Genomic DNA, 15,092 nt, shown 5'->3' with positions numbered 1-15,092 from the left:
TGGTACGTGTATGGAATGAGCTGCCAGAGGAAGTGATGCAGGCTGGTATAATTGCAACATTTAAAAGGCATTTGGATGGGTATATGAATAGGAAGGTTTGGAGGGATATGGGCCAGGTGCTGGCTGGTGGGACTAGATTGGGTTGGGATATTTGGTCGACATGGACGGGTTGGACCGAAGGGTCTGTTTCCATGCTGTACATTTCTATGACTCTAAGTGCTGGAGTAGAGCGAGAGAGAGAGAGAGAGCGAGAGAGACAGCAAGAGCGAGAGAAACAATTTACATTTCGAGTCCAGTGGGAAATAAGAGGAGGTGGGGAAGTGATGGGATCTCTCCCAGCATGTTTATTCCAGCATCTGCAGGAATTTACTTATTAGATTGATGAGGCTTCAGAAAAGATTTACAAAGATGTTCCCCTCAGACTGGGAAACTTGAGTTATAAGGACAGACTGGATAGGCGGGTGTTTAGGAGGTTGAAGGGTGACCTCATTGAGATTTATACAATCACAAAGGGCATAGATAAGTTGAATAACAAAAGGTCTTTTTCCCCAGGGTAAGGCAGTTCAAAACCAGAGGGCATAATTTTAAAGTGAGAGGAGGAAGATTTAAAAAGGACCATAGGGGCAATTATTTCCACACAGAGGTTGGATTATGCAATGAGGAAGTGGAAGAGGTGCATACAATTACAATATTTAAAAGATATCTGTACATGGATAGCAAAGGTTTAAAGGGATATGTCAAATGCAGTCACATGGAACTAGATCATGGCGGCACGGGTGGCACAGTGGTTAGCACTGCTGCCTCACAGCGCCAGAGACCCGGGTTCAATTCCCGGCTCAGGCGACTGACTGTGTGGAGTTTGTACATTCTCCCCGTGTCTGTGTGGGTTTCCTCCGGGTGCTCCGGTTTCCTCCCACAGTCCAAAGATGTGCAGGTCAGGTGAATTGGCCATGCTAAATTGCCCGTAGTGTTAGGTAAGGGGTAAATGTAAGGGTATGGGTGGGTTTCGCTTCGGCGGGTCGGTGTGGACTTGTTGGGCCGAAGGGCTTGTTTCCACACTGTAATGTAATCTAATCTAGATCAGTTTAGAAAATCTGGTCAGCGTGGACAGGTTGGACTGAAGTCTGACTCTATCCAAGGAGGCCTTGAGGATGAGCAAATTGCAGGGTCATGGACAACAGAGGGCAGTTTAGCATTTCATAGAATCCCCACCGTGTGGAAACAGGCCATTTGGCCCAACAAGTCCACACCGACCCTGCAAAGCCTGTCCCACCCAGACCCATTCCCCTACCCTATTACTTTACAGTTCCTCTGCCTAACGCAACTAGCCTACACATCCCTGAACACTATGGGCAATTTAGCGCGGCCAATTCACCGAACCTGCACACTGTGGGAGGAAACTGGAGCACCCTGAGGAAACCCACACAGAAACGGGGAGAATGTGCAAACTCCACACAGACAGTCGCCAGAGGGTGGAATTGAACCCGGGTCCCTGGCGCTGTGAGCCAGCTGTGCTAACCACTGAGCCACCAGTCTGAGAGTGTGGTGGAAGCAGATTTAAATGAGGCTTTAAAATAAAATTGGTTCTTGTTTTTGACAAGAAAGGATTTGCAGAATGACTGAGAAAGGGGTGAGGGCATCTGAAGTAGGGGATGCAGGGAGTGGTGGTGTTCTCATGTAGCTGTTGCCCTTGTTCTTCTAGTGGAGGATTGGAAGGGTGCTATTGAATTTCTGTATAATCCAGTGATGCACAGACAAGGACATTCAACCCTGGTGTAGGAAAGGCACAGTGAGACAAAACAAAAAACTTTGACAGTACGAACTCCAGGAACCCTTCAAAGCGCCAAAGCTACTAACCTGGGTTGGCTTCAGAGACATCCGGATGTTATTCTTTTCCAGAACCTCTCCCAGGACCTGATGGAAGTCTTTATCCTTGGAATCCATGGTGATGGTGAGTACGGCATCATAGGAGCGTCGCAATCTGGCATTGCCAGCCAGCACTGGGTAGCTAGCATTCTGATATGGAAGGCTGTAATGGATGGTGTCAAACGGAATGAACACGTATCTCCCATCGGCCATCTGCATCTTGTCCACTTGCTGGAGGAACAACTGCTGGTCTTTGCCTCCCACCAAGACCGAGTGCATGCACATGACCACGACTGAAATGTCCAAGAAACAGCTCAGTGAACGAGAGGCAACAATAGCGTGCATTGCTGTAGCACCTTTCACTACCTCACGCTATCTCACGGGCCCCTCAGAATCAAGGAGGCGCTTTAAATTCGGTCACTGCAGAGACGCCCCTGACCCACCACCATCTTCATTTTTACAAGGCTCGTCCTGGCTTTCAAATCCTCCCGCAGCCTCGCCCTGACCCCAGCTTCGGAATCAGCTCGAGCCCCATCTTTTGCCAAGACCTTTATACGCCTCCAGTCCTGACCTCTTGAGCTTTCCCGATTTGAATCTGTGATGCTGCTGTCACTTTAAAGAGGTTATTTTGACCTGGGTTTTTTTTTGAAGAGTGGTTGTGAAGGCAGGGGTGCCGGAACTGGCTACTGGAGATGGCCTAAGTCAACAATTTAGGAAGCCTTTAGGTTTCTTTTTTAAGAACAGTTGCAAGAAAAGGAAGGGCAGTGGCCAATTCTCAAAGATCAGGCTTTCTAGCTTTTCTTTGACTGTAGCAGTCAGAAGGTTAGAGCTCCAGTAAATTGGTTCCCAATTGCATGCAAGAATCTGCATCTGAATGTTCCTTTTTGCTAAGGGGTGTGTTTATGTGATTTCTCTTTATTAAAATGATTAATTAGTAACAGGTACTGTATCTACTATTTGGTTAAGCTTTCTAATAGTTAAGTTATTCTAAATTCCTCTTTCTTTTGTTTGTATTTTAACTGTAACGTTTAAATAAATTGCTTTGCTTAACATAGAGTAGTTTGACCAGTCGCATTGCATCTGGAACACTGTACTGCACATCTACCTTCACATTAAAAAAATGTTAGGGTCTAAGCTGCCTTCTTAAAATATTGAGGGGGTCTTGTCTGGTCCATAATAAATCGCTCCATTATTTTCAATTGCAGCCTTCAGCTGCCCTCAGGTTTTGGAATTCCCTGCTTGGACCCTTTTTAAAAAATTAATTCATGGGATATGGGCATCATTGGCCTGCTCATAACTTCGAATTGAGAAGGTTCGGGGGGGGGGGGGGGGGGGGGGGGGTGAGCTGCCTTCATGAACCTCTGCAGTCCCGTGTGGTGTAGGGACACCCAAACAGCGCCGTGAGGGAGGGAGTTCCAGGATTCTGACCCAGAGACACTGAACAAACAGCCGATATATTTCCAAGTCCGGATGGTGAGGGGCTCAGAGGGTAACGTGTGGGGGTGGTGTTCCCACGTATCTGCTGCCTTCGTCCTTCTACATGGCGAAGTTTGTAAATTGGGAAGGTGCCGTTGGTGTATTGATGCACTGCTGCAGTGCGTCTGGCAGATGAGACACACTGCTGCTACTGAGCATCAGTGATGGAGGGAGTGGAAGATTGTGGGTGTGACGGCAGTCAAACTGGTTACTTTGTTCTGGATCGTGTCGAGCTTCAAGTCTCGTTTGAGCAGCACCCATTCAGGCATATTCCCTCACATATGTGCCTTGCAGATGGTGGACAGTCTTTGGGGAGTCAAGTGGCGAGAAAACTCTCCCCTCCTTTAAGGCAAGCTCCCTATAGCCAACCTCTCTGATCATCAGTCCTGTCACTCTCCGAACAGTACAATTTTTATAATGTATTTTTTCATGGGATCTGGACATGGTAGCAAAAGCCCTGAGCTGAACAGCTCTTGTGGTCAGAAGGTATTTCAGAATTAATCACTTTGGTTGTGGGTCTGGAGTCACAGGTAAGCCAGACTGGGTAAGGATGGCAGATTTCTTTCCCAAAAAGGACACCAACAAACCAGATGTGTTTTTGTGACAACACAAGGACAGCTTCATGGCCACCATTGCTGAGACTAGCTTACAGTTTCAGATTAGATTACTTACAGTGTGGAAACAGGCCCTTAGACCCAACAAGTCCACACCGACCCGCCAAAGCGCAACCCACCCAGACCCATTCCCCTACATTTACTCCTTCACCTAACACTTTAGCATGGCCAATTCACCTAACCTGCACATTTTTGGACTGTGGGGGGAAACCGGAGCACCCAGAGGAAACCCACGCAGACACGGGGAGAATGTGCAAACTCCACACAGTCAGTCCCCTGAGGCAGGAATTGAACCCGGGTCTCTGGCGCTGTGAGGCAGCAGTGCTAACCACTGTGCCACTGTGCCGCCCACTCTTTTAGCTTTTTTAAAATGTAAATTCCACCAGCTGCCTTGGTGGGATTTGAACTCACGTCAGCAAAGTCAGGGCATCAGGGTTGGGTGCAGACTAGGCATTATTAACACTGACATTCCACAAAAATTACCGAGCTTCCTATTGCCTGCCTCTTCGACATACCCCCGTGTTCCCTGGCCAACATCTCTGCTGCTTCGGGCTGGCTCCAGTGAAGCTCAGTGCAAGCTGGAAGAACAGCACCTCATTTTCTGCTTGGGGGGTCCCAGCAGCCCTCAGGACTCAATATCGGGATCAATCATTTAAGGACCTGAGCACCTTCTCCCACACTCTTACCCCAACCCCCACACACCAGGCCTTACCATCACACGTTGCTACCACACACCATCCCATTGTCAGCCTTGAATGGTCGCCATTAGCAGCCACTGATTCTCCCAGGTTGACCATGACCCAGCCTCTTGTCTGTCCAACTGCTGTTCTCTCTCTGGGTTTCATCTCCACCTACCGTTTACTCCTCCATCCACACCACCTTCAACAAATACTAACGTGCTGAGTTGCTTCAGCAATTTCTGTTTTTGTTTCAGCTTTCCATTATCCATAATTCTTTAGTTCTTTTTCCAAAATTCTCACCTCTGATTTCCATTCATCCATGGTTGAGCGCTCCCTCCCTATCTCTGTAACTTCCTCCGGCCCCTATACCCCCTCCCTATCTCTGTCACTCCCTCTGGCCCCGACATCCCTCTCTACCTCTGTAACCCCCTCCAGCTCCTACATCCCTCCCTATCTCTGTAACCCCCACCAGTCCCTACACCCCCTCCCTATCTCTGTAACCCCCTCCAGTCCCTACACCCCCTCCCTATCTCTGTCATACCATCCAGCCCCTACACCCCCTCCCTATCTCTGTAACCCCCTCCGGCCCCTACACCCCCTCCCAATCTCTGTAACCTCCTCCAATCTTCTACAGCCCCTCCCTATCTCTGTCACCCCCTCCAGCCCCTACATCCCTCCCCATGTCACCTCCTCCAGCCCCTACACCCTCTCCCTATCTCTGTAACCCCCTCCAGCCCCTACACCCCTCCCTATCTCTGTAACCCCCTCCAGACCCTACATCCCCTCCCTATCTCTGTAACCCCCTCCAGACCCTACATCCATCCCTATATCTCTGTAACCCCCTCCAGCCCCTACATCCATCCCTATATCTCTGTAACGCCCTCCTGCCCCTACATCCCTCCCTATTTATGTCACCTCCTGCAGTTCCGACATCCCTCCCTATCCCAGCCACTTATGATCAGATGGTCCTGTGCACCTCCCAGGGCAACCCAACCCCCACCCCCCTGGTTCCTACCTCTCACACCGTCCATTTCTCGGATGCGGTTGAGGATGTGCGCGGCAGCCTCCTCAGGCTGGGCCTGGGGCCTGCTCTCCGCGGTGAGCAGCAGGCTGACAGGGAGGCCTCGGCGCCTCAGGCCGTCGACCAACGCCCGGGCCGTCTCCACCCAGAGCTCCTGCTCCGAGCTCACCACGGCCACCCGCGCCCAGCCAAAGTGCTCGAGCACCCGGAGCAAGACGGCGGCGGCCGAGGGGATGGGCCTGACGAAGGCCTGGTGGCTCAACTCCCGACGACGAGGAGGGCTACGGCCCGGGTCGGGATCCGGGCAGGCCCAGGAAACCAGCGGCTTGCCCCAACCCTTGGCCAGGAGGCCAGCCGCCGAGCAGTAGCCGGGGTTGAGAGGCCCAACGAAGCCCGAGGCATGCTGCTCCAGCCTGGCGAAGTCAGCCAGGCCCTGCGCCGTCCGACACTCCTCGTCAAGCACTGTGTAATCGAAGTGGTAAGCCGGGCTGACGGACGGGTCCCAGTTGATGGTTTGGATGGCCAAGCCGGCGGCCAGCTCTGGCAGGGCCCTGGAAAGCACCGGGTCGCACCGCCAGGGACCCACCAGGCCAATGGTGAAGGTTGGTGAACGGGCGGCCGTCAGCATGTGCACTCCAAGCAGCAGCAGAGCGAGCCCGGTGCCCTGGCACCGTGGGGCAGACAACCCATGCAGAACCTTCTGGAACATTCTCATCTTCACCGCGCCATTTACCGAGGCTTGACCAGAGCTCCTTCCCTCTCTGCCGCGGGGGTCTCCGTTCAGTCACCGCCCTGGAAAGCTTCAGTGAGAAAAAAAAAGATTGGGAGGTGGAAGAGCAGATCAAAAATGATCATTAACACAACCACCCTGTCCTGCGAACTCAACTGGGTACCCCCCCCCTGCCCCCAACCACCACCACTGTCTCCTCCCAAAGTCCAAAGATGTGCAGGTTAGGGTGGATTGGCCGTGCTAAATTGTCCCATAGTGTCCAAAGATGTGCAGGTTCGGGTGGATTGGCCGTGCGAAATTGTCCCATAGTGTCCAGGGATGTGCAGGTTAGGATGGATTGGCCGTGCTAAATTGTCCCATCGTGTCCAGGGTTGTGCAGGTTAGGGTGGATTGGCCGTGCTAAATTGTCCCATAGTGTCCAGGGATGTGCAGGTTAGGGTGGATTGACCATGCGAAATTGTCCCATAGTGTCCAGGGATGTGCAGGTTAGGATGGATTGGCCGTGCAAAATTGTCCCATAGTGTGCAGGGATGTGCAGGTTAGGGTGGATTGGCCATGGGAAATGCAGGGTAACAGGGATAGGTTAGGGAAGGTGGGTCTGGCTGGGATGCTCTTTGTGCAGTCAGTGTGGACCCGATGGGCCAAATTGCAATTTCTACACTGTACAGGTCTTTTATGATTCTAAGTCCCACTCCAGAGAGACCTGAGCACACGATGCTGCTACAAGGAAGCGTGGCACAGTTGGAGGTGCCACCTTTTGGGTGGGAGACTAAACCAAGCTCTGTAGGTCAATGTTAAAGACCCCACAGCCACTGTTGCAAAGAAGGAAGCAGCATCTGTGGAGAGAAAATGGTTAACGTTTTGATTGCAGTGTCGTCTTCACACCCTGTTCTGAAGAAGGGTCCACCAAATCTTAAACATTAACTCTGCTTTCCCTCTCTCCACAGACGCTGCCAGACGTGCTGAGTTTTCCCAGCAATTTCTACCTTTCTTTCCGACAGTTCATTGGGTTTCTTTAATTGCAAAGAGGGGGAGGTTTCCCTGGCACCCTGGGCAAATACTTTGAGCAACATTAGTTTATTTCTTAAAAAAAAAAGATTAACTGGTCATTATCATGCTCCTGTTTGTTGGAATTTGCTGTGTATAGTTTGGCTTTTTCAAAGATTCACCTCATGGATTGTGGGTGATGCTGGCTGGGCCAGCATTTATTGCCCATCCCTAGTAGCCCCAGAGAAGAAGGTGGTGACTCTAATGTTTTCTACATCAGTTACAGTGAGACACTTCAGAAAGTACTGCATTGGAGTTCCGCATGCTGGGATGTTCTGTAGTTCTGAGACACGCGAACAGATTCAGTCCAGGTAGCACGGTGGTTAACACTGCTGCCTCACGGCACCAGGGACCCAGGCTCAATTCCACCCTCGAGCAACTGTCCGTTGGGAGTTTTCATGTTCTCCCAGAGTCTGCTTGGGCTTCCGCCAGGTGCTATGGTTTCCTCTGTCAGTCCAAAGACATGTAAGCTTGGTGGACTGGCCACACTAAATTGCCCATAGTGTTCCGAGATGTGGAACCTCGGTACATTAGCCACGGGAAATGCAGGGTTACAGGGATAGGGTAGGGGGAGGAGTCTAGGTTGGATGCTCTTCGGAGGATTGGTTGGGCTGAATGGCCTGTTTCCACACCATGGGGATTCTCTGATAAATTTCCCCTATTGCGTTCAGGGATGCGTACGTTAAGTGCAGCTCTGATGAAGTGTCATCTCGACTCTAAACATTAGCTTGCTTGTTTTCCATGGATGTTGCCTGACTACTATGATCTCCAGCATTTGTTGTTTTCAGTACAGATTCCAGCATCTGCTTTAATTTGCTCATACATTGGACATTAAGTGCTTTAACCATGGGAAATGCAGGTTTACAGGGTTAGGGTAGGGAGATGGGTCTGGGTGGGGTGGTCTTCAGAGGGTCAGTGTGGACTTGTTAAGCTGAATGGCCTGCTTCCACACTGCAGGGATTCTATGGATCCTTTTTAGGAACATAACCTCTTTTTGCTTGGCATATATTATAAGTGAAACCTCAGAGTTTGTTCCCAATACAACAGTTATAAAGTGTGGCCACTTAACTTGATTGAAATTCTCACATTAAATCCACTCTCCCAGCTTTAAGGCTGCTATGGTATTAGAAATATCAGAGTCTGGTCTTTGATTTAACTAATCCAACTGCAGCTTAACAATATTGATAGGATTAGCAGGTTGCCTGCTCTTCCTGGAGTGAGGCAGAGAGGAAGACTCAAATTATGTTTTGTATTCTTTCATAGGATTAGGCATCACACAGAGGTTGGTGTGTGTGTATTGAACGAGCTGCTAGAGGAAGCGGTGGAGGTTGGTACAATTACAACATTTTAAAAAGCATCTGGATGGCTATATGAATAGGAAGGGTTTAAGGGGGATATGGGCATTGTTTAGGAGGGAGCTACAGGAGTGAAGGAACTGTGATTTAGTTCAAAATCAGGATTGTGTCTGACCTGGAGGCAGTGGTGTTCCCACGTATCTGCTGTCCTTGTTATTCTCAGTAGTAAGGGTCATGAGCTTAGCAGGAGTTGTTAAACGACCCTTGGTCAGTTACTGCAGTGCATCTCATAGATGGCACATATTGCTGCCACTATGCATTGGTGCAGGAGGGAGTGAGTGAGTGTTTAACATGAGATGCCGATCAAGTGGACTGCTTTGCCCTGGATGGTATTGTTTCTTGAATGTTGTTGGAACTGCAATCATTCAGGCAGTATTCCATTCCACCCCTGACTTGTGCTTTGTTAGGCAATCAACTAGCAGCTCTCCAAAAGCTTGTGAATTCAAATAAACCTGTCGGACTATAACCTGGTGTCGTGTGACTTCTGAATTTGTCTACCCCAGTCCAACGCCGGAGCCTCCACATGTTGTGCTTTGTTGATGGTGGATAGACATTGGGAAGACAGGAGGTAGTAACTCGCTGCAGAATTTCTAGCCTCTGACCAGAGGATGTCGGAGCAGTTGTCAGCCATTCAGCCCATCGAGACTGCTCCCCTATTCAACGAGATCATGACTGATCTGATCATCCTCAACTCCATTTTCACTGTAACCCTTGATCCTTTACTGATGAAAAGATTCTCTCTCTCTCAGCCTTGAATATACTTCACAATTCAGTCTCAGCAGCCTGCTGTGGTGAAGATTTCCTCAGATTCACTTCTCTCTGTCTTTGGGCTGCTGTGGTTTCTAGTGAGGCTCAGTACAAACTGGAAGAACAGCATCTCATTTTGCACTTGGGGACCCTGCAGCCTTCAGGACTCAATATCGAGCTCAATGAGCACCTTCTTCCATGTCCTTTACCGACTCCCATATCCCAGGCCCTGTCATCTCATAGGCTGCTTTCACTACAGCCAACCCATTTTCACCTACATACGGTCCCCATTAGTAGTGTATCTTCCCTGGCTCACCATTATCCATCCTTTTATTTGCCCTTCTCTCTCTGCCTGGGCTCCATCTCCACCTATCACTTACACATTAACTACCACCATCCTCGCTCCTGCTGACAGCACGTATACCACCTTTTCCTAGATATTATCAATTCTGAAGGAGGGTTAATAACTCCACTTTCTCTCTAATAACTTCTGTTTTTTGTTCAAGTTTCCAGCATCGGCAGTTCTTTGATTTTACCCTGGTGAATCTCCTATGCACCCCTTCCAGTACAATCTCATTCTTCCTAAAGTGCTGCGATCAGAACTGCATATCAGACTCCAGCTCCAACCTAACCGGAGTGTTGTAGAGTTCCAACATAACGCCCCTGTTCTGGATTCAGTCAGCTGTTTCAGATTCGCTCCATCCCCATCCAACACAACTTTCAGGGTCATTCCAGCCAGCCCATCTGCATCGTCACAAATCTTTTTGCCAGTGTGACAACTGGATTGTTCTCGATATATTTGCCAATATACAAATACGATGGCTCTCGATTAATTTTAGCGATACAATGGTTGCTGTAGATTCACCATACAAATGCACTTAGACTGTTCTGCGCAACATCTGGACTGACTCTAGATTCATTACTAATACTCCTTACACATCTGGATTGTTCTGAACTCAACTTTTAAATGTGGCAATTGGATTATTCTAGACTCATTTTACCAGAATATCCAGATTGGGATCAATGCTGTGCCAACAAAACATTCTTAATTTCACCAACACAGCACTGGGACCTTTCTCAACTAATTTCACCAAGACAGCATTGGAATTGTTCTAGATTATTAACTGGCATCAGGAGTGTTCTACATTAATCTCACCAAAGTTTTGGGAATATTCCAGATTACTATTGACACTGCATAGGAGTCTGTTCTGGATTAATTTCACCAACACAGCACTGGGATCATTCCCAATTAATTTCACCAACAGAGTTTTGCGAATACTCTAGATTAATATTGACACTGTATAGGAGTGTGTTCCAGATTAATTTTACAATCACAACAGTTTTGACGATTCTAGCCCCATTTTCCCGATACAACTGGGTAATTGCATATTAATTTCATAAACCTATGCTCATTTCTCTAGATCGTTTTACCAGAGGTCCGACAGAACGTGAAAGTACTATTATGCTGGCTGAAATCACAACCCCCCCCCACTTTTCTGCTGGGGCCGGGGCACTGAGGTTCCAAAAAGGAAACGACTCATTCGTTAATTTCAAAGATTGAAAAAAATATAAAATCTTTAGCTACATTTAAACTAGTGTTAACGTTTCACTACATTTTCTTGTTCCTGAAATTGCACACTCTGTACATTCACAAAACCTTTGCCAACCAAATAATCCCACTTGACCAAAGAAAATTCAATGAAAGCTCTACATGCTATTCCAAAGAAACTCACCCGTGCAGAACATTAAGCAGATAAACTCCACATGGATGTAGACCTGTCAAGGTCAGTGATCAGAGATTCCGGCGATTTTAAGAAGGTGCAGGCAAGGAGGAAGAGAAGAGATTCGCACCAGAGGGGAGGTTTGGAAACAGACCTCCAGTAGCTGCCTCTTTGACCCCCTTTGCCTTAGCGCAGACAGCAGATGCAAGACGGAATGGAAAATTACAACAGGAGAGTCAGAGTAGTGATGCAGTCTCAGCAAGGCGAGGAGCAGGATCACTCCTTTGGAGCTCCTGCGTCGATTTAATCCCCGCTCTCTACCACTATTTTAACTTTAAGCAGATTAAAGGAGATATTGCGAATGTCTCAGGGCAGTAGTCAAGGGGGAGGGACAGTTGGTGACAAACATCAGGTCAACATCGATCTTTGAGTGTGTGAGAAAGCATTTGTTCATCTCAAAGTGCTCTCAAGTCAACCAAATAATTTTTGTAGTACAACCACTGTTGTAATGAGGAAACATAACCATCAGTTCGCACAGAGCTACCTCCTGCAAACAGCAATGTGATAATAACCAGGTAGGACACAAAGGATAACACCCCTGCTGCTTGTCAAAACAGTGGGTGTGGGACAATTTTGTTTTCACATCTCCTGGAATGCTAGACTTGGTTAGGATTCTAGTCCATAAGGCAACATCTAACTGCAGCACTCTCCCAGTACTGCACTGGGAGTGTCAGCCATTGGGAACTGGTGCCACAGAAAGGACTGGAATCTGTTCCTGCTTCTTAGTTGTATGTTTTCCCTGGAGCGTCGGAGGCTGAGGGGTGACCTTGTAGAGGTTTATAAAATCATGAGGGGCATGGATAGGGTAAATAGACAAGATCTTTTTCCTAGCGTAGGGGAGTCCAACACTAGGGGGACACAGGTTTAAGGTGAGAGGGGAAAGGTATAAAAGGGACTTAAGGGGCAACTCTTTCATGCAGAGGGTGGTACGTGTATAGAATGAGCTGGCAGAGGAAGTGGTGGATGCTCGTATGGTTACACTATCTAAACGGCATTTGGATATAGGAAGCGTTTAGAGGGATATTGGCCAAGTGCTGGCAAATGGGACTGGAATTATTGAAACTATCTGGTTGGCATGGATGAGTTGGACCGAAGGGTCTGTTTCCATGCTATTAAGACACTATCTGCCTCCATGTCAATTTCCCATGCTATCCCTGTCATGAGTATCAAGAGATCAAAAGTCACATGACACCAGGTTATAGTCCAACAGGTTTATTCAAAATCACAAGCTTTCAGTGTACCATCCTCTTGTGAGGCCCCCAGCCAGGGGGAACATCCCATTGAACCCTTTCAGAATTCTTCAACTTCCAATGAAATAATCTCATTATTCTAAACTCGAGATTACAGGTCTGGTATCCTCATCAGACAGTCCCAATACCACAGGATCTCTCATTTCATTTCGGAGGGTTAATTTAAGAACTCTGCGTTCTTTCTACAGGAAGGGCATCACTGGGAGGGCAAGTATTGATGATGAAACTCAACATAGCACTGGTGGCCTGGAGGCAATCTTCAGCCAGCAGTAAGCCCACAGTCTAAATGACCATGCTATTACCTGCACTCCTGTATGCAAAGATAGGGACAATGTACAGCAGGCACCTCAGATCCTTGGAAAAATAGAACATATACAAAACATAGAATGTTACAGCGCAGCACAGGCCCTTCAGCCCTCGATGTTGCACCGACCTGTGATAATTACCTGATGCCCATCTAACCTACACCATTCCATTTTTCTCCATATGTACGTCCAATGCCCATTTAAATGCCCTTAACGTCGGCGATTCTACTACTGTTGCAGGCAGGCCAATCCACGCCCCTACTATTCTCTGAGTAAAGAAATTATCTCTGATAGATATATATATAAAACCCCTCAATTTAAAGCTATGTCCCCTCGTGTTAGCTATCACCATCCAAGGAAAAAGACTCTCACTGTCCACCCTATCTAACCCTCTGATTATCGTATACATCTTGATTAAGTCACTGCTCGGCCTTCTTCTCTCCAACAAAAACAGCCTCAGTTCCCTCAGCCTTTCCTCATAAGACCTTCCCTCCATACTAGGCAACATCTCAGTAAATCTCCTCTGAACCCTTTTCAAAGCTTCCACATCCTTCCCATAATGCGGTGACCAGATCTGTACGCAATACTCCAGGTGCAGCCCCATTCCACCTTCCAACTCTTGACTCCATTGTTTGTTAAAGTTTGTGTAAAGTTAGTTTCAGCTTTATTCAGTGACTCAGCCTGTAAGTCCCATTAGTGAAGAAGGCATTTGGTACACTTTCCTTGGTCAATGCATTGAGTACAGGAGTTGGGAGGTTGTGTTGCAGCTGTACAGGACATTGGTTAGGCCACTTTTGGAACACTGCATGCAATTCTGGTCTCCATGCTATAGGAAGGATATTATGAAACTTGAAAAGGTTCAGAAAAGATTTACAAGAATGTTGCCAGGGTTGGAGGGTTTGAGTTTTAGGGAGAGGCTGAATAGGCTGGGGCTGTTTTCCCTGGAGCATCAGAGGCTGAGGGGAGACTTTATAGAAGTCTATAAAATCATGAAGGGCATGGATAGGACGAATAGACAAGATCTTTTCCCTGGGGTGGGGGAGTCCGAAACTAGAGAGCAGAGGTTTAAGGTGAGAGGGGAAAGATTTAAAAGGGATCTAAGGGGCAACTTTTTCACACAGAAGGTAGTACACAGAGTCCTCAAACGCTATCTCAGCTGCTGTAATACTACCCTCGATTAATAATGCCACCCCCCCCACTTCCCCAAATCCTGAAATCTGCAACATCCACTCCCGACCCTCCTCCAGCCATGTCTCTGAAATGGCCATAATCAATGCTGCAAGTTCACCCACCTTATTCCGGATGCTCCTGGCATTGAAAGTACACACATTTCAAATCAACATCCTGATTGCCGGTGCCCTCTCACGACCTTGTAAACCTATCCCTGACCCCACTACCCTCAACCTCCTGTACACTGGAACTACAATTCAGGTCCCCATCCTCCTGCTGCTTTTATCTGTCAAGATGCCTCTTAAACGTTGCTATTATATCTGCTTCGACTACCTCCTCTGGCAGCGCATTTGCTACTCTGTGTAAAAATAAACTTGTTTCTCCACTTCCTTTGAACTTTCCCCCTCTTACTTTAAATCAGAGAATCCTTGCAGTGCAGAACAGGCCATTCGGCCCAACGCGTCTGCACCGATCACCCTCCAGCATTCCATCCTAGCCTGGATTTGCCATGGTTAATCCATCTAGACTGCACATTCCTGGACACTGTGCAGCAATTTAGCATCGGCAGTCCACCCTAACCTGTATATCTTTGGACTGTGGGAGGAAACCCTCAAAGACACTTGGGGAGAACGTGCAAACCCCACATAGAAAGTCGCCAGAGGCTAGAATTGAACTAGGGCCCTTGACGCTGTGAGGAGCAGTGCTCAACACTGTCACTGTGTTGCCCAAAACCTACATTCCCTAGTAACTGACATTTTTACCCTAGGGAAAGGAAAAAAAAAGACTCCAACTATCTGATTAGATTAGATTCCCTACTGTATGGAAACAGGCCCTTCGGCCAAACAAGTCCACACCGACCCTCCAAAGAGTAACACACCCAGACCCATGCCTACCCTATGTTTACCCCTGACCTGGCAACTTAGCATAGCCAATTCACCTAACCTGCACATCTTTGGATTGTGGGAGGAAAACAGGGCACCCGGAGGAAACCCACGCGGACATGGGAAGAATGTGCAAACTCTACACAGTCGCGCAAGGCAGGAATCAAAC

The 15,092-nt window shown here is 48.1% G+C and overlaps 1 protein-coding gene across 3 annotated transcripts in view; it reads right to left on the bottom strand.

Moving 5' to 3' along the window:
• The window catches only part of LOC122544312 (retinal guanylyl cyclase 2-like), a 77,795-nt gene extending 66,389 nt beyond the window's left edge, over positions 1 to 11,406 (bottom strand). For all 3 annotated transcript variants that reach the window (XR_015754357.1, XM_087982947.1, XM_043683470.2), the window contains exons 1-3: positions 11,270 to 11,406; positions 5,652 to 6,457; positions 1,858 to 2,159 (exon numbers count right to left, since the gene is read on the bottom strand). Coding sequence is in view for 2 of the 3 variants with exons in the window: in XM_087982947.1 (XP_087839073.1) it covers positions 1,858 to 2,159; positions 5,652 to 6,372 (1,023 nt within the window). In the remaining variant the exon portion in view is untranslated. The remainder of the gene's footprint in view (positions 1 to 1,857; positions 2,160 to 5,651; positions 6,458 to 11,269) is intronic.
• Between the last annotated feature and the right edge of the window lie 3,686 nt (positions 11,407 to 15,092).

The sequence above is a fragment of the Chiloscyllium plagiosum genome, unplaced genomic scaffold (genome assembly GCF_037043375.1).
Source record: "Chiloscyllium plagiosum isolate Xiang-an unplaced genomic scaffold, Cpla_swu_hap1 HiC_scaffold_44, whole genome shotgun sequence".
NCBI lineage: Eukaryota > Metazoa > Chordata > Chondrichthyes > Orectolobiformes > Hemiscylliidae > Chiloscyllium > Chiloscyllium plagiosum.
Note: the sequence above shows the minus strand (reverse complement) of the source record. Positions and strands in the feature narration are given on the sequence as shown.